General features: G+C 41.9%; 1 protein-coding gene across 3 annotated transcripts in view; it reads left to right on the top strand.

Annotated features, from left to right (window-relative positions):
* LOC149463005 (sodium-dependent neutral amino acid transporter B(0)AT2-like) overlaps positions 1 to 25,739 on the top strand; it is a 134,711-nt gene that overhangs the window by 49,322 nt on the left and 59,650 nt on the right. For all 3 annotated transcript variants that reach the window (XM_089676071.1, XM_089676069.1, XM_089676070.1), the window contains exon 2: positions 13,639 to 13,905. In XM_089676071.1, coding sequence (XP_089532197.1) covers positions 13,719 to 13,905 — 187 coding nt within the window. In that variant the 5' untranslated portion in view covers positions 13,639 to 13,718. The remainder of the gene's footprint in view (positions 1 to 13,638; positions 13,906 to 25,739) is intronic.

Here is a 25,739-nt window from a genome sequence, read left to right as displayed (position 1 = left end):
AAACAAGCAGATGATGTGTAGAGTGCTGATGTTGATAGCATCCGGATATCACTCTTTATCTTGGTATAAGAGAATAATGAAAAATAATTGCTGATTGGAGGATAAGTGTAGCTGCATTTAGCACCCTGACCTTCACTTTAATATGTAACTGTATGTGATTCCTAGAGCCAAGCTTTGGGAAATGGTCTGGTTGCATATTTGATCAAGACGTTTGCCTTTATATGTACAGTAAATCTGTCTGTTGACTGGTGAGCAACAGAGTATCTGGCATGAGAGACTAGTTCCCCATCAGGTCTACTTTAATTTTGATTGACAACGCACATTAGTCCAATAGTGGATTTTGAATCTGCCCACTGCCATGTGCTGTCAATCAAAATTAAAGTAGACCTGATGGGGAACTAGTCTTTCAGTTTTCCATTAGACTTTGCTGACCCAGTGACAAGTCATTTCCTAAGTATGTGCAATGCCCAATTTGACATCACCCGTATCATTTTACTAATTTACATTGAGTTTTTGGCCGGGAAATCTCTCAGCCGACAGCAAAATGGGGCTGGGGATACAGCACTGTGTAAGGAGCTGTCACATACATAGCAACTTCCGAGCATATGCATGGCCCACTGTGAGTTCTGGTATAACCTTGTATGCCAGGTCAGATTTGGTTCTAATTATTGCCAGTTTCCTAATCTGAGAACTGGCAGTAATTCTTTAAGAATTTCTCACCTTTTGTCATAGTGACAGCCTCTTAAAGTGGCGGTACTAAGAACTACCCGATTTTAACACGTGTCTGTAATGTTACTGACACTGGGGCAAATGCTTACTTTGAATTTTGCACAAGTAGTTCAGAGGGGAACTACCTCCAGAAAAGTGCCATTAGGGCTGCTTTGAATTCCTCTGATTGAATCTAGTTGATACAGGGAGCATATACACTGACCAGCCATACCATTATGATCACTGACCGGTAAAGTGAATAACATTGATTATTTTGTTACAGTGGCACCTGAAAATAGGTGGTATTTATTAGGATCAGGCATAGGGATCTGAGTGACTTTGACAAAGGCCAAATTGTGATGGCTAGGTTACTGGGTCAGAGCAATGTTAAATCTGCAGCTCCTGTGGGATGTTCCCAGCCTGCAGAGGTCATAACTGACCAAAAGTGGCCCAAGGAAGGAAAACTGGCACACCAGTAACAGGTTCATTTGCGGCCAAGGCTCGCTAATGTACATTGGGACTAAAGGCTGGTCCATGTGATCTGCTCCAGTAGAAGAGCTATGGTAGCCCAGATTGCTGAAAAAGTTAACATCGCAGTTTGTTCAGTATGGGGCCTCGTAGCTGCAGACTGGTCAGGTTGCCAATGCTGACTCATTTCCACAGCCAAAAGTGCCTACAATGGAAAAGTGAACATCAGAACTGGACCACGGAGAAATGGAAGAAGGTTGCCTGGTCTGATGAGTGAAGAATGGTTTGACGGACACAACAACGTACTTGAGGTGTTGAGTTTGCCTCCAAACTCTCCAGATCTCAATCCAATTGAGTATCTGTGGAATTTGCTAGAAAAACAAGACCACGGAGACCCCACCGCTCAACTTGCAGGATTTAAAAGATCTGCTACTGACGGCTTGGTGCTGGATAGCACAGCGTACCTTCAGAGGTTTAGTGGAGTCCATGTCCTGATGGGTCATGGGGGTAGTGGTCATATTTTGTGGCTGATCCATGTACTTCCTCCTTCCAGTTATTAAACCTCAGGCCAATGAATAGATCCTGGGACACACTAATATGATCAACCGCCTCCCGAATTCAGTTTTCAGGAGGTTCTGAAAACTGTTTAATCAGAACCCCATCTGGTATACTGTTGCAATTTCGCATTTTGCCTATAGCGATGCTTGCTGGTGAGTGGCTGTGATGCCACTGTAGCGGTTCATACACCACAAAACACAGACCTGGATTAGCCATCATAATACTTGCAACGGGAAGCACTCTGTGGTCAGCGCAGCCACATAACAGTACTGACGAATGAGAAGGTCTTCTGGTAAGGTGTCCCAGGAGAAAAAAGTGCTTTTTATTGGTCAACGCGGACAGAGTCGCTCTGACTAATGAGCGCTTGCCATTGCGAACATTTTGACAGATGCTCCAGAGCAGTTAATTGTGGTGTACAGACCCACTAAACTGGCAGCATGGGCCATCACGGCCGCTATGTGCTGAGAGGGCCAGAGGGGTATAAGGTGAACTTACCCTTTGTGTTTGTTACTGTTCATATGTTTGAACAGCACACTTTTCTGAAAACCATATATACTGTAAGTTCTGTCCTACACAATGATAAAATCTAAAACAATGACATTACCATTGCCTGCAGAATCAATTGGTAGACTGTTGCTTCATTCCATTCAGAATGTATTCAGGTGGAAGACACACTTTAAAGATCTGCCTTGAGTCCTTGAGTAATTGAGACTTGAAGTGCTTTGCAAGTCTTGACATTTCTATATTTTCTGGAAGGTTAAGGGGTTAAATAAATGGAAAGTTTCCTACATGCTCTTCATACAGGGGTGTGGAGTCACACACCTCCCGAGTTGAAAAGCTGAATGGCTGGGAGATGAGAACGTCATGGGGAGGAGTAAGGAGCAGGATTCCGACTGTATGGTTGGGACTTGCAGGGTGCTCCAGCACCTATGAATAATATTCTGTATGAAGACTTTATGTAATCAAGGACACAGCACAACCAGCATCACTGGTTTGTACTGGCATCATCCCAGCACTAGAAGCTGAACACATGTGGTCATGTCTGAAATATGCAATTCATTCCTTTAGATTTGTAAAGCTGATTCTGAGGTTACGTGGCTTAACACAGTTTATTCCACTTTAATTATCTTAGGTTTGGATGGTTTTTATTGCTCGGTCTCAGTTGGGGACGTTTAAGTTGACTCTCCGACCTAGACGGTACCAGTGACGGTCTCTCTTCATTTTCCCTTACTTGCTTTCCGGGGTGGCACCAGAACAGAAAGCAATGGGACGTCTCCCCACAGTGCACACACATTAACTGCTTCCATACCGGGCACTTTTACCTGCCCAGGCCAGTTTTCACGTTTGAGCACTCTCACACTTTGAATGACAATTGTGCGGTCATACAACACTGTACCCAAACTAAAATTTTTATCATTTTCTTCACACAACTAGAGCTTTATTTTGGTGGTATTTAATCACCACTGGGGTCTTTGAAAAGATCGAAATTTAAAAAAAAAAAACCCACATTTTTCTTTGTTTCTGTTTTAAAAGTTTGCAAATAAATAATTGTTCTTCATAAATTTAGGCCAAGATGTATTCTGCTACATTTCTTTGGTGAAAATAACACAAATTAGTATTTATTATTTAGTCTGTAGGAAAGTTATAGAGTTCACCAACTATGGGATATATCTGAAAATTGATCAATCCTGAAGTACTGACAGCCAATCTAATTTCTTGAGGCCCAAAAATGTCAGAACAGTACAGATATCCCCCAAATGACCCCTTTTTGCAAAATAGACAGTCTGACGTATTTCATAACAGGCATGGCGAGTTTTTTTGAAGGTGTCGTTTTTTTTGTCATTTTTCGGAAAATGAAGAAATGAAAAAAATGATTTTCTTTTTTTTTTTTTCTTACATACTGTCACCAGTGCAGTACAGCGTCATCATATAAGTGGCATGGCGGTGATCAGGGACACTGACCGGTAACAGTATGGAAAAAAAAAAATTGATAATTTTGTTTTCAATTTTTTTTTTTAATGTTTTTTTTAATTTTTTATTAAATTTATTTCTCTTTTTTTTAAGATTTTTTTTTTCATATTGCACTATGACCAAAGTAGTATAATGTTATCATAGTAACATTGTACTACTTTGGGGAAGTGATCAGTATTTTTTTTTTTTTTTTTTTTACACAATTTGCTTATAGCAAAGAATTACTTTACTATAAGCAAGCATTTACCTGAATGAAATCGATTCATTCAGGGTTTTTTTTTCTTTGTGATTAGCTGTGATTTGGCCATGGCTAATCGCATGACACAGCTGGGCTGTGATTGGCCCAGCTTGTGCATGCGATCGCTGTGACCAGTTACAGCTAGACACACTTGTTTACAATGGATGGCATGAAAGGAAGCCATCCATTGTATACAACTTTCATGTGATCTGCCATGATTGGTCACAGCAGGTCACATGGTACTGGCAATGGGGCCGGTACACAGATCTGTCATCGGCCGTGTCTGAGGTACACGGCCGGTGACAGATCTTGCTACTGCGTGGCCCTGCGGGCATGCACAATGCGCGTTCTGGAAAGGGTGCCATATGGCGTCCACTCGGAGGGATAAGCTGTTCGCCCCTCCGCCATCTGGCTATGGGCCGGGCGTCAACTAGTTAATCATTCCCTGCCACAAACAAAAAAAAAAAATCTTGATAGTTGTCTACTTTAAAAAAAAATATTAAACCCTCATTACTAAACTAACATTTCCCTTTTGCTTGATAAAACTACTTTTAAAGCTGCTGCAGCTGTCTCTCTTTCTCCCTTTAGTTCCCTAAACTTCCACCCAGGAGCGGGCACAACACAGTCACACAAATGTGGGGTAAACGCACTAGAGAGGTGATTGGCCAGTCCACCTGTCAATCTAGAGGTGGTCAGAACATGTTACTGAAAACATGCACACATAATGGTGGCTCCAGAGATCCCACAAGGCTTTGGAAGAATCCCATAGACAGAAGTGTACTTTGCCAGATTTTAAAGTGTTGTTAAACCCATATCATAAAAAACTGTCAACAAATCCTGTAATACAATGCTGTTCATACTCAGTCAATATGGGTTTGTTGTCTGTATTCTGCAAAAAAACTGGTTGATCCTGGTGTTCTCTGTGTCCCCCTCCTGTCCTTGTCCCCAGTGCAGTTAGGGATTTTGCAGAGCAGTATTGGCAGCTAGTGCACATGCTCTGTTTTCAGTGTATTTCTACCCTGAGCATTTCCTACCTATCACATCTGAGCAGCCCATCTGACTATAGAGTCACACGTGGGAGTATACACAGTGGTAAATGACAGCCCATTCTCTTCTCTTCCATGCCCACTAACCAGCTAAATACAGTGGGGGCGGCATATTACAGCTTGAATGACAGAGGCTTCACCTCTCTGTTATTTAAGTGACACAAGCTGGAGAGGCGTAATACAGCCTGCGACTGGCAGAAATATGCCCATATCATGTTGTAGCAAAAATAATAAAGATTTGATTTCACATATATATTTGTATGGTTATTTAAACCGTTTAATATTATTTATTTTTATTCTGTATCCCAAAGGCTGTTTTCTTTTTATTTTGAACATGTGACTAACGGCAGAGGAGTAGATGCTCGTCCTGCCACAAAAGTTGGGAAAGAGCTGGGTCAAGTGACAGTTGTATATTGATTAGGAAAGAAGTTACTTAGATATTTTTTTTTCTTTAAAATGATTACAGTGCTATCCACATTCAGAAAGAGAATGGATAATGTAAATTAAACAGCGTGTGTTTAGTATCATTTTAAGTTCATCTCCTGCAGAATAGATGGTCCTAAGAAGGAAATCAGGTAGTGGCAAGCATAACATATAAGAGTAGCAAACGCTTTATAATTAATCTTATGGGTTTAATAACACTTTAACACCAGCTTTTTAAAGTAATGCTCCAGACAATATTAAAACACCAATGTATCAACACTTTATTCCATGGGCTTTAAACTGGGTCACTTGGTATTTTTGCTCTGTGTATATTTTACTATGTTTTGTGTCAAAAGGCCCTCATTCCTCAACATCCCCTGCAGCGTTTAGCCAAGACCAGGCATTGCAGCAGTCAGGCCTACCTTATTAACCCTTCTCTGAAATAGAGGGCAAGAGGAAAAGTGCTTTACATGTGCCATTTTCATTGTCGTCCAATTAACTCAGCAGATTCAGGTGCTCCAATATCATTTGAGGATAGGCACATATCTCCCAGCATGTTTTAAGGTGGGAGATATTAGAAAGAATGGTGAAGCGCTACAAATAATAAGTAAAAAACACAAAAAATGGTAAGATATAAATAGAAGCATATAAACAAATAAATAAATATGTGTAACACGTGACAGTACAAAAGAACACTCAGTGTAATGATCCAATTGGATCTAATAAAGTGCTGATTAAAGTGAACAGGTGAAGCCTGTAGCAATACAAAAGTGTGAACCCTTTTTCCTAATGGAAAAAATACACAAAAAACAATAACCTCCCCCTGTCCATATAGGGGACTAATGATCAATATTGCGTGACCCCTCTGGGGGTGAAAACAGGACACAATGTGACCAGTGCCAGTAGTGAGTAACTCAAACTACCAATACAAATAAATACATACACATGCATAAAATCAAAGAAATGAATGTCCAAACACTCTAAATGCCACCACACTAGTGCATGTAATCAGTAAAAATGTCCAAAAAACACAGGCTAATAACTGCAAGCCAACACACTGGTAATCGTGTTAAGGTGATCTTCAAACAGGTGACAGGAATCCTAAATGGCAGAAATGCCCCCTCACCTCCAAGCAGAGACCACAAGGGCCAGCTCGCCTTAAAAATCTCACCACGATCCCAGGGAAACAGGACACATCCAGGCAGAGATGTTGCATAAGATCCTTCCCAATAATACACTCAGGTCACAGCCCCATCAGATCCATATCGTCAGAAACATAAGCAAAAAAAACATCCTCCATAGCTTAATATGTTTATTAAACTTCAGATAATAAAAGTAAAATTGCCCACTCACATAGAAAACTGGTTAAAACAGCAATCCCACCACTTAGTATGGGTGTACTGCATGGGTCTTAAGAACATGTCCTAAATGGCGTCCAACTGGAAATAGGTCTCCGGAACTGAGTGTTCTTTTGTACTGTCACATGTTACACATATTTATTTGTTTATATGCTTCTATTTATATGTTACCATTTTTTGTGTTTTTTACTTATTATTTGCAGCGCTTCACCATTCTTTCTAATATTGTCATTTTACCTAGTAAAGGCAGGTCAGGTGATAGCTTTCCTGTAGGTTTCCATTTAAGCGCAGAAGGTCTCATTTATTAAGATGGGAGATGTCTACCCATTTCTAGTCAGCATTAAGTTGGCCATAGATGATTAGAACAGATCCCCCCATCCACATATTTGAGGTGGATGAAGGAATTCTTCCTGCTGCACTATTGTATTTCCGACAGTGGAACTTCTCTCTTTGGCTTCACAAACACTAATTTTCCAACAGTCTTGTTTAAGAGAAGTTGATCAGCGGGCCAGCTTCTCAAATGGGAATGGCCATAGATGTATTGAAATTTGTCCAGACCCTGCTAAACTGGATGACTTTTTATCCATTTTTTGACCAACTTTAGACTGAGAGAAGGGAAAGTGGCTAAGGATGGGGAGGTAACCAAAGAAACAGAACAAAGACAGCCATTGCTTTCCTACAGTCATCTACGAGTTGGGTACCATCACTATAACTTCTGTTAAGGTTTATGAACTGTGCACGTGGGAGTTTATTTACTAAAGGCAAATAGACTGTTCACTTTGCAAGAGCTCAGTCAATGAGGCAATGCTCTGCTGACTTCCATCGTCCAATCATGTGCGAGCAGAAATGCTGTTTTTTTTCTTTGCATGTGATTAAGGTATTCTTTCTAAAGTGATATTTCATGACTAAGCTCTGAGGAAGGTTCCCTTGCACAGCGCAACTTCCCTTGCAAAGTGAAAACTCTATATGCTTTTAGCAAATCAACCCCATGGAGAGTTCATGCCACCATAACAGTAAATTAAAAAATATTCAAAGGGCATACCATGGGTCTTGCCTGCTTTCGGGACAGTCATGAATATAAAGCGATTGCCACCTGATCTAATCAATCGTGTCTGTGGTTACCAGTAGACTTGTTTTTAGCCTATTGTCATTGGACATTTAAGGTGCTGGTGAGGTTGCAAGAAATACATGTACCATCTGTATGTTAAAGCTCCCTACCTAGTGCATGAACATAATCTGTCATCTTCTGAATTGTGATCACGTCTTACTTATGTAAGTGATATTATAGGGCTACATAACTGAAGAAGGTAGTCATTTTAGCATCTTTAGGGTTATGCAAGTCTTACTCATGCTTCCTGTGGCCTCTAACACATACCAACCAATGCGGTCTGTTAGGTGCTGCTTGTGAACCATGGCAGTTTAACTTGAACTACCTGTCCCAACTTGCTTGCTAACCATATTTCATTAGAATGCAATTATAGTTGACATTTTGAATGGTAATATTGGAATATAAATCATCCATTTACACAAAATGAGAAAATGTATGATGAATCATTTTACACATGTAGAGAAAATAGCCTCTTTTCTTTGGTGGAAATTGTGTAAAAAAAATAAACACCTACCTGTAAGATGTAGTTTTTTTCTCATTGACTTTGACAACCCAGATTTAGAGGGTGCTCATATATTTCATCACTTTATTCTTGGTATTGGAAGTGTCAGTATTACAATGAGTAAGTTTGTGTTCACGTAGTCTTTGTAAATTCTGCTGCTTCTTATTTCTGCATAAAGCAAATTTCAAGAGCTGGGGGCTGCCACGGAATTACTTTTTTTCTAAATCCTTCTCATCAAGAGCTGGGAGCTGCCACGGAATTACTTTTTTTCTAAATCCTTCTCAATTCCCTTATGTTTATAAAACCACATCTTACTACAGGTGTAAGCCATCTTTGGCAGTGGGGAATTAATGATGTGAGGAAAGAATCTTTAATGAAACATCTTCTGATATTTCCCACTGACATTCTAGGGGGCCATAAAGGTGATTGCTTAATTAGCCAGTGCCTCAACTTCCTTTTTGAGAAGAGGCTGTTGAGTCTAAGTACTGTTCACTGCAGATATCAACTGGCATTTACCATTGGTATGGTGATACCGTCGGCTTGGGAGGCCTCTTTACCTTCTCTAGTCCAGGGGTCTCGAAACCTTTCTAAACAAAGGGCCAGTTAACGTCCTTCAGGCTTTAGGGTGGGCCAACTGTGGCCAACTGTGGCCAATGGGACTAGAAAATGCTCCAGCATCAGTAGGAGTAACCACTGCCCCATCATTAGTTTTAGTGGGAGGAATAGTGTCCCGTCATTGATGTCAGTGGGGGGAGTGGTGTGCCAAGGGCTGGATAAAGGTGAACAAAGAGCCATATATAGCCCACAGGCTGCATTTTGGTGACCAGTGCTCTAGTCCATTACACAAGACTCCTCATATGGGCACCAGACCTAAGGAATACATTACTTTACAACTAAATCTATGTGTACCCATCTCCTGGTGGCTTCTGTAATTATCCACTGACCCTTACTCTCAGAGGTATCTCATCCTCTTTCAGTTCAGCAATCAGTCTGCAGATTGTAAATGCTGCTAAAAGACACTATGCACACCATGTCATATGCTCGATAACATTATGGAACTCGTCAGTCCAAAACACATCTTGTTGGGTCAGTGGATCAGGCACAGGCATATACTTGAGCAGAATTAGTTCTACTTGGTGCAAATATCTTGGCCTCCTTGGATATTAGAAATCCAAAGGTGGACAAAGTCTCAGACCAGTGGTTTCTTCTAGAAAGGAAGGTTCTGCAAGCCACACGCTAATGACATATCTTGATGTCTCCTACCACCCACAAATCTCTGACTGTCTCTTGTGACTCAGTACCTCACTCACTACATCCACAAAATACTCATAGCTACCACCCTATGGTGGAAGGAAAAGGGCCATAAGTATATAAACATACTCTACACACCTCCATTCTTTACAAATATTTTACATGATATGCTTTGCTGTTTCTGAAGGTGCATTGTTTTGCCCTGTATAATGTATAAACCACTTAACATGAAATCTGCAGTTTGGGCATATTTTATTTTAATGACTTTGTAATGCTCTAAGACCATATGAAGTCATTCAAATTGTTTGGTCATGAGCATTGATCCAGTTGCTAATAATAGTCACTTATTTCGTGGATCAGCTTTCAAGAGTTTCCTAGTCTTGTCCACGTGGTGAATGGGTCCTAAAGTCAACCAGAACTTTTCCGTATGGAATAAATGCTCCAAGGTATGGACAGCATGTGACACGCTCTCCTCCTTTCTCCCAAAATGCAGCCCTTGTGCCTGAAGGGCCAGAGGCCAGACCTAAGTTCTCTCTCACATGTAGTAGAGCAGTGGTGGACTGGAAGGAAGGGATCTTAAAGCAGCAGCATACAAACTAGCCTGAAAAAGCTGTGTGCATTTTGGAACAAATGCCAAGCCTGTAAAATGCAATGACTAGATATTGGCTGCCACAGCCAGTTGTGCCTGTTTGCACATCCAGCGAATTACCTGCAGTGATCATGGCTGGATGCACTTTGCGAATGCAGCCTTGGTCCACCTTACTTAATGGATAGGATCACCTCTCATAACATGTTATATATTACATGCATATCCTGGGTGTAGCATGTTATGAATGGACCAGCCCCCGTTCACGTATTTTGACAGGTAGTGGGGCATCTTCTCTTCTCGCTAGCTGTCAAAATTTTAAAAAATCTTAACAAACCGGCTGTGGGGCTCAGCCTGCCCGGCCACGGCAATCTCATTCACAGTCCTCTGTGAATGAGAAAACTACAAGTTCCAACAGCCTTAGCAGCTGTGAGTGCTGTGGTGGTTCATTGATTCTACCTGATATTCTGACTAATAATTAAAGCTTTGCTGATCTTCTTGTAGCCTTCACCTTTCTTGTGTAAATAAATTATTTCTATCTCAGGCCTTGTGACATTTCTCTTTCATGTGGTGCCATTGCTGACAGTATGAAATGGGAAGGGGTATTCTTTGTTAATTAACACCCTTTTATAATTGTCTGCTGGACACCTGTTTCATGAATAATTAGACTTACCTGTAATTTAATTCTTGTTAATTAGGATTTTATTGTCTAAAATTTAGCTCTGCTCCTAAAATTTTTATTGGGGTGTATTCATTTTTGCAACATGGTCTTGAATGAATTTGTTAGGAAAAATACTTTTGTGTGTGCAAATGAAGAAATCTTGTTTGCAATCAATGGCCAGCATTTGTGGCAGTATTTTGTAGTATAGTATCCCATAGAAAATGTTGATTCGGAAAGGAAAGGAAAGGTTTTCTGACAAATCTGTTGGGGTCTACTCATTTATGCTGAGCACTGTACACTGGCAGGTCTGCTGGAGACCTGCATGGCACCAGCAATCTGCTGATCACTGGTGCAATGCTTTACAGGCTCCCAAAACAAAAAATAATAAATGCACATTTTTTTACCTGCCAAAAAATGTGCATTTATTATTTTTTGTCAAAAGGTGCACTTATCCTTTAATGTCAGGTTTGGTATTCAGCTTTCTTGCAACGTAGTGGCCCAGGGGGAAGAAGCTGAAGGAAAACTTAGCCAATTTCCTTCTGGTTTTTTTTTTATGCAATACTATTAACAAGAACAGTTTATGGATCACTGGTCATATGCGTAGGAGCCAGCAGATTCCACCTTTTATAAGTTTAAAGTAGTGAGACCAATGAAAGGTGAATTTAGATAGCTGCATGTTCATAAGGCTACATTCACCCTCCCGAATAGCAGTGGCCAGGCGTGTCCACCATCAAAAATTTGTAGATTCTTGCAAGTGGTTGTAAATGCTACCAACACACACTGTGTGCGACCAGCAGCAGCTGTCATCTGTGGCTGTCAGATATGTACAGATCAATGGCTGGTGCTGGTGCTCTTCTCATCTAAGTGGATACATGCATATAGAATCTTTGACTGACCCTGGATGCAGACAATGTGTGTTCAACGTTGGCACAGTTTTGGCACAGATAATTGGCCAGTTTATATGCGGCCATAGCACAGAGTGTTGCTGCTTCCAGAGAGAGTATTTACCTGCCTCTGAACACAGCAAACTATCTACAGATATGCACCCATGTGGATGTAGTCCAACCAGGCTTGTACTACATAACTAAATCTAATGTACAAAATTAAATTGGTCTGATTAGGTATAGTCCTTTAAACTTGCTATAGAAATCGTATTCCATATAATTTGGTCCTGGGTGGTATTTTAGCAATTTTTTTTTACCCCTGACCAGTATATGCTTATTTGCTTAGTTCCTGTCTTCATAGTCAGATTTGTTCCATTGATTTTAGTGTCATGGTTTGATGAGATTGGGCACATTCCTAGTGCCCTATACAATACATTCACACGCACAATTCTTTCTTGGTATTGGGTCTACTGAAAATTCACAGCATTGACTACAAATCTAAGGCTATTACACAAATAGAGCTGAACTTAGCAAACCAATGTATTTGGAAATATGAAAGAATACATTTTAGCTTGCTTACTGTATTGTTTTATTAACTTCTGCCTGAGGAATGGTTGGGGATTTCGATGCCTTGGCGATCATTTGTTTAGCTGCCATGGGAGCGTGTACCAGAAGTTTGAACTTAAAGAGACCTGGAGAGTTAACACAGAGAAGTGCTACTTTTAGTGTCAGGGGAATCGGTTGTCCCCTTAGTTTAGTAAGAAGTGATAGACCGTTAATCCAGAGTCTATGGACCACCTCCAGACATGACCACCAAGTCTGATAAAAGGATCCTAATTGTCCTCATATGCGAAAACATAGGGGGGAATAACCAGGTATGCAATGTGCAACTCGAACCTGGAGCAAATCCCATTGTGCCATAACCTTGTAGTTAGTTTCAATATCCAATACAATACAGGATCTAGATTTCACGGTTTCCCTTTTATGGTTCTATTCCTCTTCTTCCACAACTGACACTAAATTGTCATACCTCTGTTTCTTTGAAAGAAGTTGCGTGACTGCACTGAAGTGTCACTTCAACAAATATGATGTTGGGGGACAAAGTACATTTGGGGGGTTAGAGAATGCAAAATCAGGCTCACTTCTGCATAGAAAGCAATCAGTTTCTAAGCTCAGCTTGTTTAATTAAGCTTGAGCAATAAAAACTGGAAGTTGATTGGTTTCTATGCAGAAATGAGCCTGGTTTTGCATTCTTCTCTTTTAGTAAATAAACCACTTGGTGTATTTTCCGCAGTGCATTGTAGCATTTAGAAATGTTTTTCTGTAATTAAAAGTCATGATATGATGTTTTGAAGTTTGACGTCATTCTCATTTTGTGTACACCTTTTATCTTCTCCCTCATCGCTTTCCTAAATCTTTCCACCACACTAAGGGACAGTGCTGACCACATTGGTAACCTCTGATATCGAAGAACAGCTAATCCTTGCTAGCTACCAGTCTAGCATTCATCTAGATATTGATAGCATTTCACAAACAAGGCTAGGTAGCCTATTCTTTCGTTGAGACATCCTAAATTTTATTTTTCATTTGCTTCTGCCAAAGATGGATGCTTGAGCCCTGCACATCATAACTTTTAATTGTTCTGATATCAACAAAATAAATACATTTTCCAGTTTCTGATCTGTAAGGAGCTAATCAAGATTTGGATAGTAGAGGGTCCTTGGTTTCAGGGTGCCCTGGGCTCTGCTCTTGGCATTTCTGTAACATTAACATGACCACCATTTTTTCTCTAAGGCTTTACCTTCTTTGAGATACTGACATGGTTTGACATGTGTAAATTTTAAATTATCCTAATATTGCTGGTTTAATTTTGCAGGTTTAAAACTACTGGGATAAAGACTCTAGATTATTGCATTCCACCTTGGATCGGAAATCCTGATTTGTACTGTGACTTCAATGGAAAAATCTCTCGGCGATCTAGAGGGCAGCACCACAGGGGAGTCTAGCCGTGACCTGCTACCTGAACCCTTACACCGCCCCACCTGGGGCAGCAAACTTCAGTACATCCTTGCTCAAGTTGGCTTTTCGGTCGGTCTTGGGAATGTTTGGCGGTTTCCTTACTTGTGCCATCAAAATGGGGGAGGTGAGTGTTTTTAGCTTTCAAGAGTTCGGGAATGTTGGCCAATAAGGGTATCTGCATGTAAAGGGGAGAATATGGTGCCTGTTATTTTCTTTTATGTTCAGTACTGAAAAATAAACTATTTTTATTAATTGGATAACTATAAATTATTTGCAGTTAGTTGATAGTAAACTATGCAATAGGATGAGCTCTGTGCCTTCTCCTTATTGCAACTACGGTGAAAAAAAATCTGAATAAGCCAATCAGTAAGCCTAATCAGTTGGTTACCAACGAACATGTAGGCACCGGTAAGCTGCTCATAGACTGAATCTTGGCTGGTTCCGCAGGCACTGGCCGAGATTGGAACCATGTATGGGCAGGCTGATTGTACGCAAGTTGATCGATTGGTTCCCACGGTTGCAGGAAAGAAAATTAAACCATCTATGGCTTTTATGCTTTCTTAAGGGCATTCTTGTCCATCTAGGATGCTACACAAGGCCTGCCTGCAGCCAGTGCATACCTGCATCCCCCACTCCATCCACTACCTAAAGGATAATTAGACCAAGCCAGCAGCAGTTTTGCTGTGTGCATGGCTGTTTTTCTGTGCACAGTGAATTGCATCTGAATAGGTACATGTACGATTCAGATTCTTTCCACTGGGCTCAAGATAACATCCTGAGCGCATCCCAATACAGACAAGACCCAGATGTCCTACACAAGTGTTTACGAAGCCCTGCATTCTTTGCACACTAAGAGTCATTAATGCACCCTGTACTAAATGCTTGTATGAGCTCTTGTCCATAATGGGCATGGTATTGACACAGCTCCAGATGATCCACATTGGCTCACAAGTGATATGATCCAAACATATTTAGACAGAATAAAGGTGAATAAAGCACCTGGACCGGATGGCATACACCCACGGGTCCTTAAAGAATTGAGCTTTGTCATTTCAAAGCCATTGTTTCTAATTTTTAGGGGCTCTTTAATGACTGGCATAGTACCACTGGATTGTTGTAAGGCCAATGTGGTGCCAATATTTAAAAAGGTGTCAGAATCTTTACAGAGTAATTATAGATCTGTTAGTTTAACTTTTATAGTTGGGAAGATACTGGAGAGATTAATAAAAGACCACTTATATGAATTCTTTGCTGGAAAAAATATTTTAAGCTACAGACAGCATGGATTCATGAAAGACAGAAGTTGTCAAACAAATCTTGGATTTTGCAAAAGCGTTTGACACAGTTCCCCACACATGGCTAATGTGTAAGGTAAAGTCTACAGGCTTGGAAAAATCTGTATGTAAATGGATAGAAAACTGGCTAAAAGATCGTTTTCAGAGAGTAGTGGTTAATGATTCATACTCTGAATGGTCTAGGGTTGTCAGTGGTGTACCCCAGGGTTCAGTGTTGGGACCCTTACTTTTTAATATATTTATAAATGATATAGGGTCTGAGATTAAAAATCCCATTTCAGTCTTTGCAGATGACACCAAGCTGTGCAGTGGAATAACGACCTTGCAGGATGTCTCCAATTTACAAGCCGACCTCACTGCACTGCTTAATTGGGCAACTATGTGGCAAATGAGGTTTAATGTTGATAAATGTAAGGTTATGCACTTGGGGGCTAAGAATATGCATGCATCATACATACTAGGGGGGGTACAACTGGGGGAATCAATGGTGGAGAAGGATCTGGGGGTTCTGGTAGAACACAAGTTTAATAGTGGCATGCAATGCCAAGCTGCAGGTTCTAAAGCGTGCAAAATCCTCTCTTGTATTAAAAGAGGTATAGACTCCAGAGAGAGAGATATAATTTTACCCCGGTACAAATCATTAGTAAGACCTCATCTGGAATATGCAGTTCAGTTTTAGGCACCAATTCACAAAAAGAACATTGGGGAACTGCTCGTCATATTGCTGTTCGCGCACAACACAAATCGTACATTTTTTTTCGTTTACAGGATAAACAGTCATGCTCATGCACACTTCAATTCATCATATTATTCTCAATCGATTCCAATACTCATTCAAAAATCGTTCCCTCATACTAAAAAAATTCCAACAAGACTTCTTTTTTTTTTTGTCATAAATCTTTACATTTTGAGAATTTATATGAACCCATTTACATTCAGAAAGTCGCACGATCGAGTGTTTCAAACTTTCCAACAATGGACAGCCTAATGGTGGGCATACATGCTATGATTGTATTATCTGATCAAAGTATGATTAGATCAAATGGATTGAATCGCCAAACAATTAAATAGTCATAAGTTCCCTTCCAATTGATTTAGACTGAGGTCAATCAGCCAGGGTGGAAAATTATCAATACATTTGCATAGCATGGCAGCACTGAGATGTTTTGGTCATGAATCCGATCATATTTCGGTCAATCAAGATTATAGGATTACAGAGTTGAAATAGAGGTATGAAAACATACTATCGTTTCTTCCTATCTACCACCAATTGATCGAACTCCACTTCCTGTGTGTGGCATGTCGATTTATTGGGTTGTTTAGAGATCGATTATTCCTAATATCATTTGGAGAAATTGATCAGAAATGTAAATCAATAATTTATCAAAGCATGTATGGCCACAATTAGCAATGAATGCTGTGCCTACTGGTAATGGGTTTTGTAGGAAGAAGGGACTCTGTATTAATAAACAGGGAAGGAGGATATGGGGGATTTTCTTTTACACTGGTTGCCACTATAAAGGAGAATACTTGTGTCCTCTGTGACCAAAGGAATTCTGTAGCACATTTTCTGACTTCCTTCAGATAGTCAAATAAGGGAAAATCATTTCTTATCAAAATGCTAACACAAATGGCAAAGGTACACGAACAAAATGTTCTTGAACATGTCAACATGCCCGTGAATAGTCGCCTCCCAACAACACTACCTACAACCAATCATAGCAGTCACACCCAGACACACCCCATGTCACCATCCGCTGAAGGAAAAAATGTACTCAACCTTGCTGTCAGTTATTGTCTCACTTGCTGAGCACAGTTCCTACCACGGCCAGTGTTCTAGGTTGTCTACCTTTTTATGGTTTAAACCAAAGCAGAATAACATAAGTAACTCCTTCAGGTTCCATTCCTCTCCTCTTGGGGTTAGCTGAAGTCTAAGGATGAAGGCTGTGACAGTGTCGTGTTGCAGTCAGTGGGCAGTAATGATGGGGTGTAAGTAGTAGAGATGCACCAAAATTTCGGTGGCCGAAAACACCACTTTCGGCTGTCGGCTAATATGACAAGAAGCACCAATACAGGTGTCGAAAAAACCCTGTCCCTCGCCATCGCCTGCCCCTCACTGCTGCCCCCCTCCCCGCCTCTACCGGCTGCCGCTCGGTAGTTCTCAGTCTTACCTGAGAAACCATTGAACGATCCCGGTGCTGGGCATAGAGATTAGTGAAGCAAAGATGGCCTCCACTCATCTCTATACCCTTGGAGGACCGGAGCGGTGTCACTTCCGGTTCCGGCCATTTTTTTTTTAAGCACTAGATCAATGCTTTTTTTTTTTTTTTGATCCAATGGTTTACATTGAAGAGGAGAGATGTGGGGTCTTATTGACCCCATATCTCTCCATAAAGAAGACCTGTCACTAAATATTTCTATCACAAGGGATGCATGCATTTCTTGTGATAAGAATAAAAGTGATTAAAAAGGGACAGGTTAAAAAAAAAAAAAAAATTATTAAAAAAAAAAAAAAGTTTAAAGTTCCCCTGTCCCCCCCCGTGCTCGCACGTAGTGCCACCTAACAGTTCCAGTCAGTGCCATATATGAGTGCTGCCTTTCAGTGCCATATATCAGTGCTGCCTTTCAGTGCCCATCAGTGCTGCCTTTCAGTGCCCATCAGTGATGCCTGTCAATGCCCATCAGTGATGCCTGTCAATGCCCATCAGTGATGCCTGTCAGTGTCCATCAGTGATGCCTGTCAATGCCCATCAGTGCCGCCTATCAGTGTCCATCAGTGCCCATCGCTGCAGCCTCATTAGTGCACATCAGTGAAGGAGAAAAATCACTTATTTACAAAATGTTTTAACAAAAACTAAGAAAAAACGTTTTATTTTTTTTTTTAAATTTCCAGTTTGGTTTTTGGTTTGTTTAAGAAAACATAAAAAAAAACCCAGAGGTGATTAAATACCATCAAAATAAAGCTCTGTCACAAAAAAATGATAACATTTTCATATGGGTACAGTGTTGCATGACCGCGCAATTGTCATTCAAAGTGCAACAGTGCTGGAAGCTGGAAATTGGCCTGGGCAGGAAGGAGGTATAAGTGCCCAGTAGGCTAGTGGTTACAGAAGAATTCCAGGTATGGGTATTTTATATATAGTTACAGCTGAAAATCACTGAAGTAGACTTTGCTACACCAGTGATCTCCACTTTCTTCTGGGTCCCATGCTGAGCGGTTACCCTGCTGCACTCTGAACACAGGAGGTCGTCCATTCAGCACAAGCACCATTCAAAGAAGGCTTTGCATTATTATTTTTTTTTTTTTAACAACGCATTCTCTGATTGGATGAGGTAGCTGAGCGGAGGCATCACACTACTACTGTTAAGTCTGTTCAAAACGTTCTCATTGACTGATGTTCTTCTTTAAATGTTTAACATTTAGCGGCTCTTTATTGTCTTATTTGGCTAGTGCTTCTCCAGGTTGTATTTCCCATTTCCACAGCAGCAACAACTAGAAAAGCTACAATTTCTGGGGAACTTGTGTGAAGTGTTCTTGCCTCCACCAGTAGTCTACAACTGGAGTGGGCGGAGTAACTGGGTGGAGTGGCTTGAGTCACTCTGCTGCCTGCTCACACACCTGTGTTCCTATGGCAACTCACTCTACAGCAAGGGCAGAGAAGAGCGGTTAAAAACAAACTGCTCCAACTTGCTCACTTTACTGGCGGTTGCCATCTTCAAACGGTTGTAATTTAAAAATGATATATCCTACACCAAAGAGCTTTATATTGTGGGAATCACCAGACCTACATTTTGATGCATAGTATGTCTCTGAAATATTAAAAATGAAGGTACAGTCGCAGTTTAGAAATTGCCCTTCAAATTTGAGGTGGCTAGAGTTTCAATGAATGTCAATATGCGTTGTGAGTTGCAAACAAATGGTCATATTGTGAAAACTATCAGGACTATGGCTTAGCCGTGGACATTTTTAGTGGCAGCAGGGATAGCTGAATGTTTTGATATACGATTTGTGTAGGTGGGCTTGAAAATGAGGGAGTGATGGCAGTTTAGAAATCATGTCCTGATTTTTCAGCTCACACTCTAGCTTTTGTCAGCTCCCACTGTAGTTTTGAACATTCCGCCATTCATTCCTATGGGACCAATTTCACCACAAAAACAGCGATATTTTGTGAACCATTCGGCGAACGTTCCACAAAGTAATAGCACACCAATCAGGAACAATCCGCACGTTTCGGTATATTACGGTCTATGTAGTGTAAAAACTGTGGGAGGGGTTAGGGTGGTAAATTTGGCTATAATAATAAGAATATATATGTGAGATAACAATAAGTGGTCTTGCCATGGAAGAACACTTAATAATCAATACTAAACCACTGGGTGTAATAAATATACTAAAAAGTGCAAAGATGATAAAGTGCCAAAATAAATAATGCAAATATACATATAAATATAATGTGCCACTAATAAAAAGTGACTCATAAGCCGTGCCCACACACTATAAATGATGCAAACCCCCTTCAAATAAAAGGGGTAAACAAAAAGTGCTTAAGTGCAATAAAGTGTCCACACTTCAAATAACACTCAAATAATTAAAACGTCCATAAAACAATCGATAAGTGATGTATAAATTCATGCAATGTGCAATAGTGCTTGTAATTCCGTGATCGTGTCAAGATTGCACGATCACCTCCTCCCGGTGACCCCCAGGGGCCAAACAGCTTTCAGGATCATCCTGGATCCTTAATCATAAAGGCTGGTAACCATCATCATGCAGTGGATCTCCTATGGGGCTCCCGTTGCCCCAGACTGAAAGCTTCTAAAGAACAATAGCTCACCAGCCCAGTGAGCCAAAAAAAGATCCTCTAAGTGCAGTATTAACTTTAACCAAGACTCCTCTATTATAAACAGAAGAATTCCACTCACATGTTCCAGCAGTTCCCCCTCCTCATCGATGTGTGGGTGTACTGCATGTGTGTGGGACTTCCTGGGTATACCAAGATGGCGACGAACGCTGGAAGTGCGTCACCGGAAGCTGCGTATTGGCGTACCTACGCGTTACGTCACAGACTGCTCGTGACTTCCTCGGGGTATCAAATCTGGTGCAACTCAATCAGCTTCCTTTTTTTTTTTTTTTTGTCAAAGCCTAACTGAACAAGATGAAGGTAGAAGCTGATTGGCTCCCGTGCATGCTCCGCCATATTTTGCATTCTGCAGTTTTAGTAAATCAATCCATATGTATACTCCAGGCACCCCACTATTCATTGTGTGGGGTCAGTAGTTTCTGATACACTCTCATGTTAGATTTCACAAGCTAGATCTGATGAGGACTGTCTTTATCTAAAATCACCAGTTATGTAATCTGTATGGTTTCCTTACCATGGCTCCAAACTTTAGAGCAGGGATCTTCAAACTTTCTAAACAAAGGGGCAAGCTTACAGCCCTTCAGACTTTAGGAGGGCCAGAGGGAGGCCAATGGTAAAATGTCCTGACATCAGTGGGAGTAAACCATGCCCTATCTTTCATGTTAGGGGGGGGAATGGTGCCCCATCTTTGGTGTCAGTGGGAGGAATAGTGCCCCTTTGTTGTTGTCAGTGGTATGGACAGTGCTCTATCATTGGTGTCAGTGGCAGGAATAGTGCTTCATCATTGCTGTCAATGGTAGGAATAGTGCCCCATTCTCGGTGCCAGTGGCAGGAATAATGCCTTATTCTTGGTGTCAGTGGGAGGGATAGTGCCCCAAGGCATGGTTAAGGCAAACAAAGGACTACCTCCAGCCCCCGGGCCGCAGTTTGGAGACCACTGCTTTAGAGTGAAATTAACTAGTAGCCGACCGCAGATAGCCGAATGACGGCTGCACTGCAGCTGGCCAGTTCTGAGTGGACGTCATATGACGTCCCACCAGAACGCGCTCTCCTGCGCGCCCCAGGGGGCGCGTACCCGGCGATCTCCGTGATCGCTGTGTCCTACGGACACAGCTGATCACGTGATGTGGTAAAAGGCCAATCACAGCGGCCTTTTACCACCTGATCAGCGGTGTCCAATGACACGCTGATCAGAGGGAAATGCAAGTGCCGGTTCTCGGCTGCACTTTCCTCACGCTGTCAGATCGTGAGGAAAGTACTGCCGAGAACCGGCAGTTGTCAGAGCGAGGATCGGCACCGATCATCAGGGCACTGATGATCAGTGCCCTGATGATCGGTGCCCAGCAGTGCCACCCGCAAGTTCCGCCCACCTGTGCCCAGCAGTGCGCCCACTAACTCCGCCCACCTGTGCCCAGCAGATCACCCACCTGTGCCCAGCAGTGCACCCACCTGTGCCACTCTGCAGTGTCACACACCTGTGCCCAGAAGTGCCACCCACCTGTGCCCAGCAGTGCCACCCACCTGTGCCCACCCACCTGTGCCCACCAGTGCCACCCACCTGTGCCCACCAGTGCCACCCACCTGTGCCCACCCACCAGTGCTGCCCACCAGTGCCACCCACCAGTGCTGCCAGTCAGTGCCACCAGTCAGTGCCCAGCGGTTGTGCCAGTCAGTGCCGCCAGTCAGTGCCCAGCAGTGATGCCAGTCAGTGCCGTCTATCAGTACCCATCATCAGTGTCACCTATCAGTGCCGCCTATCAGTGCTGCATATTAGTGCCGCCTATCCGTGACACCTCATTAGTGCTGTCTATCAGTGCCGCCTATCCGTGCCACCTCATTAGTACTGCCTATCAGTGCCCTTTAGTGCTGCCTATCAGTGCCCATCAGTGCTGCCTCATCAACGCACATCAGTGAAGGAGAAAAATTACCTGTTTGAAAAATTTTATAATAGAAACAAAGAAACTTTTTTTTTTTAATTTTTTGCAACTTTTTTATTTATAGCGCAAAAAGTAAAGCGCCCAGCAGCGATTAAATACCACCAAAAGAAAGCTCTATTTGTGAGAAAAAAATTATCAAAATTTCATATGGGTACAATGTTGCATGACCGCGCAATTGTCAATCAAAGTGCGGCAGCGCTGAAAGCTGAAAATTGGCCTGGTAAATAAGGGGGTATAAGTGCCTGGTAGGCAAGTGGTTAAGCAAGTGTGCACCATCTAACCTTTGAATGATTAACCAATTCAATATCGGGCAATTTTACACCTTCCTGCCCAGGCCAGTTTTCAGGTTTCAGCGCTCTCACACTTTGAATGACAATTGCGCGGTCATACAACATTGTACCCAAACTAAAATTTTATAATTTTCTTCACACAACTAGAGCTTTCTTTTGGTGGTATTTAATCACCGCTGGGGTTTTTATTTCTTGCTAAATTAACAAAAAAAGACCAAAAATGTTGAAAAAAACACGTTTTTCTTTGTTTCTGTTATAAAAGTTTGCAAATAAATAATTGTTCTTCATAAATTTAGACCGAGATGTATATTACTACATGTCTGGTGAAAATAACCCAAATTAGGATGTATTTTTTAGTTTTTAGGAAAGTTATAGAGTTCACAAACTATGGTATAGATCTGAATATTGATCAGTCCTGAAGTACTGACAGCCAATCTAATTTCTTGAGGTCTAAGAATGTCAGAACAGTACAGATATCCCCCAAATGACCCCTTTTTGCAAAGTAGACAGTCCGACGTACTTCATAAGAGGAATGGCGAGTTTTTTGAAGTTGTATTTTTTTGTCATACTTTTTTGGAAAATTAAAAAATTAAAAATATTTTTACTATTTTTTTCTTTTACATATTGTCACCAGTGCAGTACAGCGTCATCATATAACTGGCATGGCGGTGATCAGGGACACTGACTGGTGACAGTATGAAAAAAAATTTTTTTTATTTTTTTATTATTTTTAATTTTTACTACATTTTTTTAATTTTTTTTTAAGATTTTTTTTTCATATTTCACTATGACAATGTTACCAAAGTAACATTGTACTACTTTGGGGAAGTGATCAGTATTTTTTTTACACAATTTGCTTATAGCAAAGAATTACTTTGCTATAAGCAAGCATTTACCTGAATGACATTGATTCATTCAGGGTTTTTTTTTTTTTTTTTTTGTGCTTAGCTGTGATTTGGCCACAGCTAATCACATGACATGTGCATGTGATTAGCTGTGACCATTCACAGCTAGGCAGTAGTATACAATGGATGGCATGAATGAAGCCATCCATTGTATACAACTTTCATGTGACCTGCTGTGATTGGTCACAGCAGGTCACATGGTACCAGCAACGGGGCCGATACTCAGATCTTTCATCGGCCGTGTCTGAGGTACACGGCCGGTGACAGATCGCGCTGCTGCGCCGCTCTGCAGGAGTGCAATCTGTGCATGTGCGGGAGGACGCCATATAGCGTCCACCCGGAACGCTGATGACATTTGCCGCCCGCCATTCGGCCATAGGGCGGGCGGCAAATGGTTAAACATTGTAACAGTTGTCACGATTAACACCAACATTTTAAATCCAGGAAAAAGTACAAAAAAAATACATATTATATGTTCTATATCCATAAAAATAAATTGATGTATTTTTCTGTTGTATTTACCGGACCTTTCCTCATATTCGCTTCCTGCAGTCCCCTGTATAGCAAGACAGAGAGAGGGCAGATCTTGCTTATTATTCTTTTTTCACAACTTTGTGAGTCGGTGACCTTGAACAAGTATGCAAGTCAGGTGTCCTAACACGTCGCTGGATCTCCGCTGGTTTTGGGTGAGTGACATACTGAGTGAAGGATAGGGATCATCACAATGGTAGTTCCCATATTTCTGTGCCAGGGTTCTTTTAAAGCTTTGCATTAATGCTTCATACCATTTACTTGACTTATCTTGTTCAGTGTAATAATGGATGACTCGTTGTGTATTAAGTAAACATACAACTACGCACTCCCTTATTGATTTAGCCTATCTATACCTCCTGCTAGAGCTTTCACATTTCCAGCAGGCGGGTCTGTGCGCTGACTCTACGTCAGTACTGGCAAATACGATGCTGTGTTTGTAGACTCAACCTGATTTTGTGTTTGAAGAGTTTCAACTCACATGACCAACAAAACATTCCAGTCTCTATCAAGTGGTTATCAATCACATGGTGTCCATGTGCTTTTGTTTAATTTTAAACTCCTTTCTGATACCAAATTGTGTATTTCAATGTTGGAACCAAAGACCTTTAAAGAGACCTCCACTAGGTTGAGTTCCATTAAAAAAAGATATTCCTCTATCACAGACATCACTAAATGGCGGACTGCGTTCCACATGCGGACCCAGTCACTGTCCCATTCAGACCCCCGCAGTCCCAGCATTTAGGAGCCCGTTCTTTCTCCCTGCCTCCGTCACTGTCACTAACACAGAAGAGCAGGGAGAAGGAGAGAGGACACTTCTGTACACACAGCGGGAGACACCGCAGCTCTGAAAAGAGGATGGTAGCTGCCGGAGTTAACTTTTTTTTTTTCAAGTTAACCAGCAGGTGATTGGTTTCTAGGTGGTTCTGGTAACCAATCACCAGCTTGTTAATATGAAAAATTACCTCCAGCAGCTTCCGCCCTCTATTCAGAGCTGCTGTGTCTCCCGCTCTGCATGCCCGAGTAAGGTAGGAAGGGGCAGAGCTGCGGAGGCTGTGTAATGTGAAGCAGGGGAAATAGCTGCAAGGGGCTGTGTAATGTGAAGGGGTCCAGAGGTGCAGGGAGCTGTGTAATGTAAGGGGGGGCCAGAGGTGCAGGGGTCTGTGTAATGCAAGGAGGGGGTCAGAGGTGCACGGGGCTGTGTAATGTAAAGGAGGTTGTCTAATGTAAAGGGGTCCAGAGGTGCAGGGGGCTGTATAAGGTAAAGGGGGGGGGGGGTCAGAGGTACAGGAGGCTGTGTTATGTAAGGGGGGGGGTCAGAGGTGTAGGGGGCTGTGTAATGTAAGGGGGGGGGGGGGTCAGAGGTGCAGAGGACTGTGTAATGTAAGGGGGGAGTCAGAGGTACAGGGGGCTGTGTAATGTAAAGGGGGGGGTCAGAGGTGCAGGGGGCTGTGTAATGTAGGGGGGGTCAGAGGTGCAGGGGGCTGTGTAATGTGGGAGGGGGCAGAGGTGCAGGGGGCTGTGTAATAGGGGCCAGAGGTGCAGGGGTCTGTGTAATGTATAGGGGGCCAGAGGTGCAGGGGGCTGTGTAATGTGAAGAGGTGCAGGGGGCAGTGTAATGTAAAGGGGTGCCAGAGCTGCAGGGGGCTGTGATGTGAAGGAGTGTTAGATGCACTAGGGGCTTTGTAGTGTGAATGGGGGGCAGAGGATACTGTTGTGAAGGGGGTTCAGAACACTACTGTAAAGGGGAAACTGATGTGAAGGAGGGATTGTGATATGAAGGGGGACTGAGGAAATAATGGGACTGTGAAATAAAAGAGGGGGCAGTGATGTGACAGAGTCATCACACAAACATGCAATTCGGACCTACACTGGAATAAAATTTTACTGATCGGACCTCTGTGAATTTTAATTCAGTACCCCTCCACTCCTCTATCAGATGGACATCATTCGGATTATTAAAACTTTGATTCTTCTATTGCGTTGGAGCTCTTTTGGAAATGTTGACCTCCAGCCCATTGCTAAGCCCGTTACCAGAGATTCACACATTCATGGTTGGATTGTAGGAATATGCATTTCTTTATCATTCTGGAATATCCATCGGAGGGAGTTCAGTGCCCTCGTATGAATTCATACTT

Source organism: Staurois parvus, unplaced genomic scaffold, assembly GCF_062004578.1.
Source record: "Staurois parvus isolate SC_StPar_1 unplaced genomic scaffold, SC_StPar_1.0 ptg000163l, whole genome shotgun sequence".
NCBI lineage: Eukaryota > Metazoa > Chordata > Amphibia > Anura > Ranidae > Staurois > Staurois parvus.
Note: the sequence above shows the minus strand (reverse complement) of the source record. Positions and strands in the feature narration are given on the sequence as shown.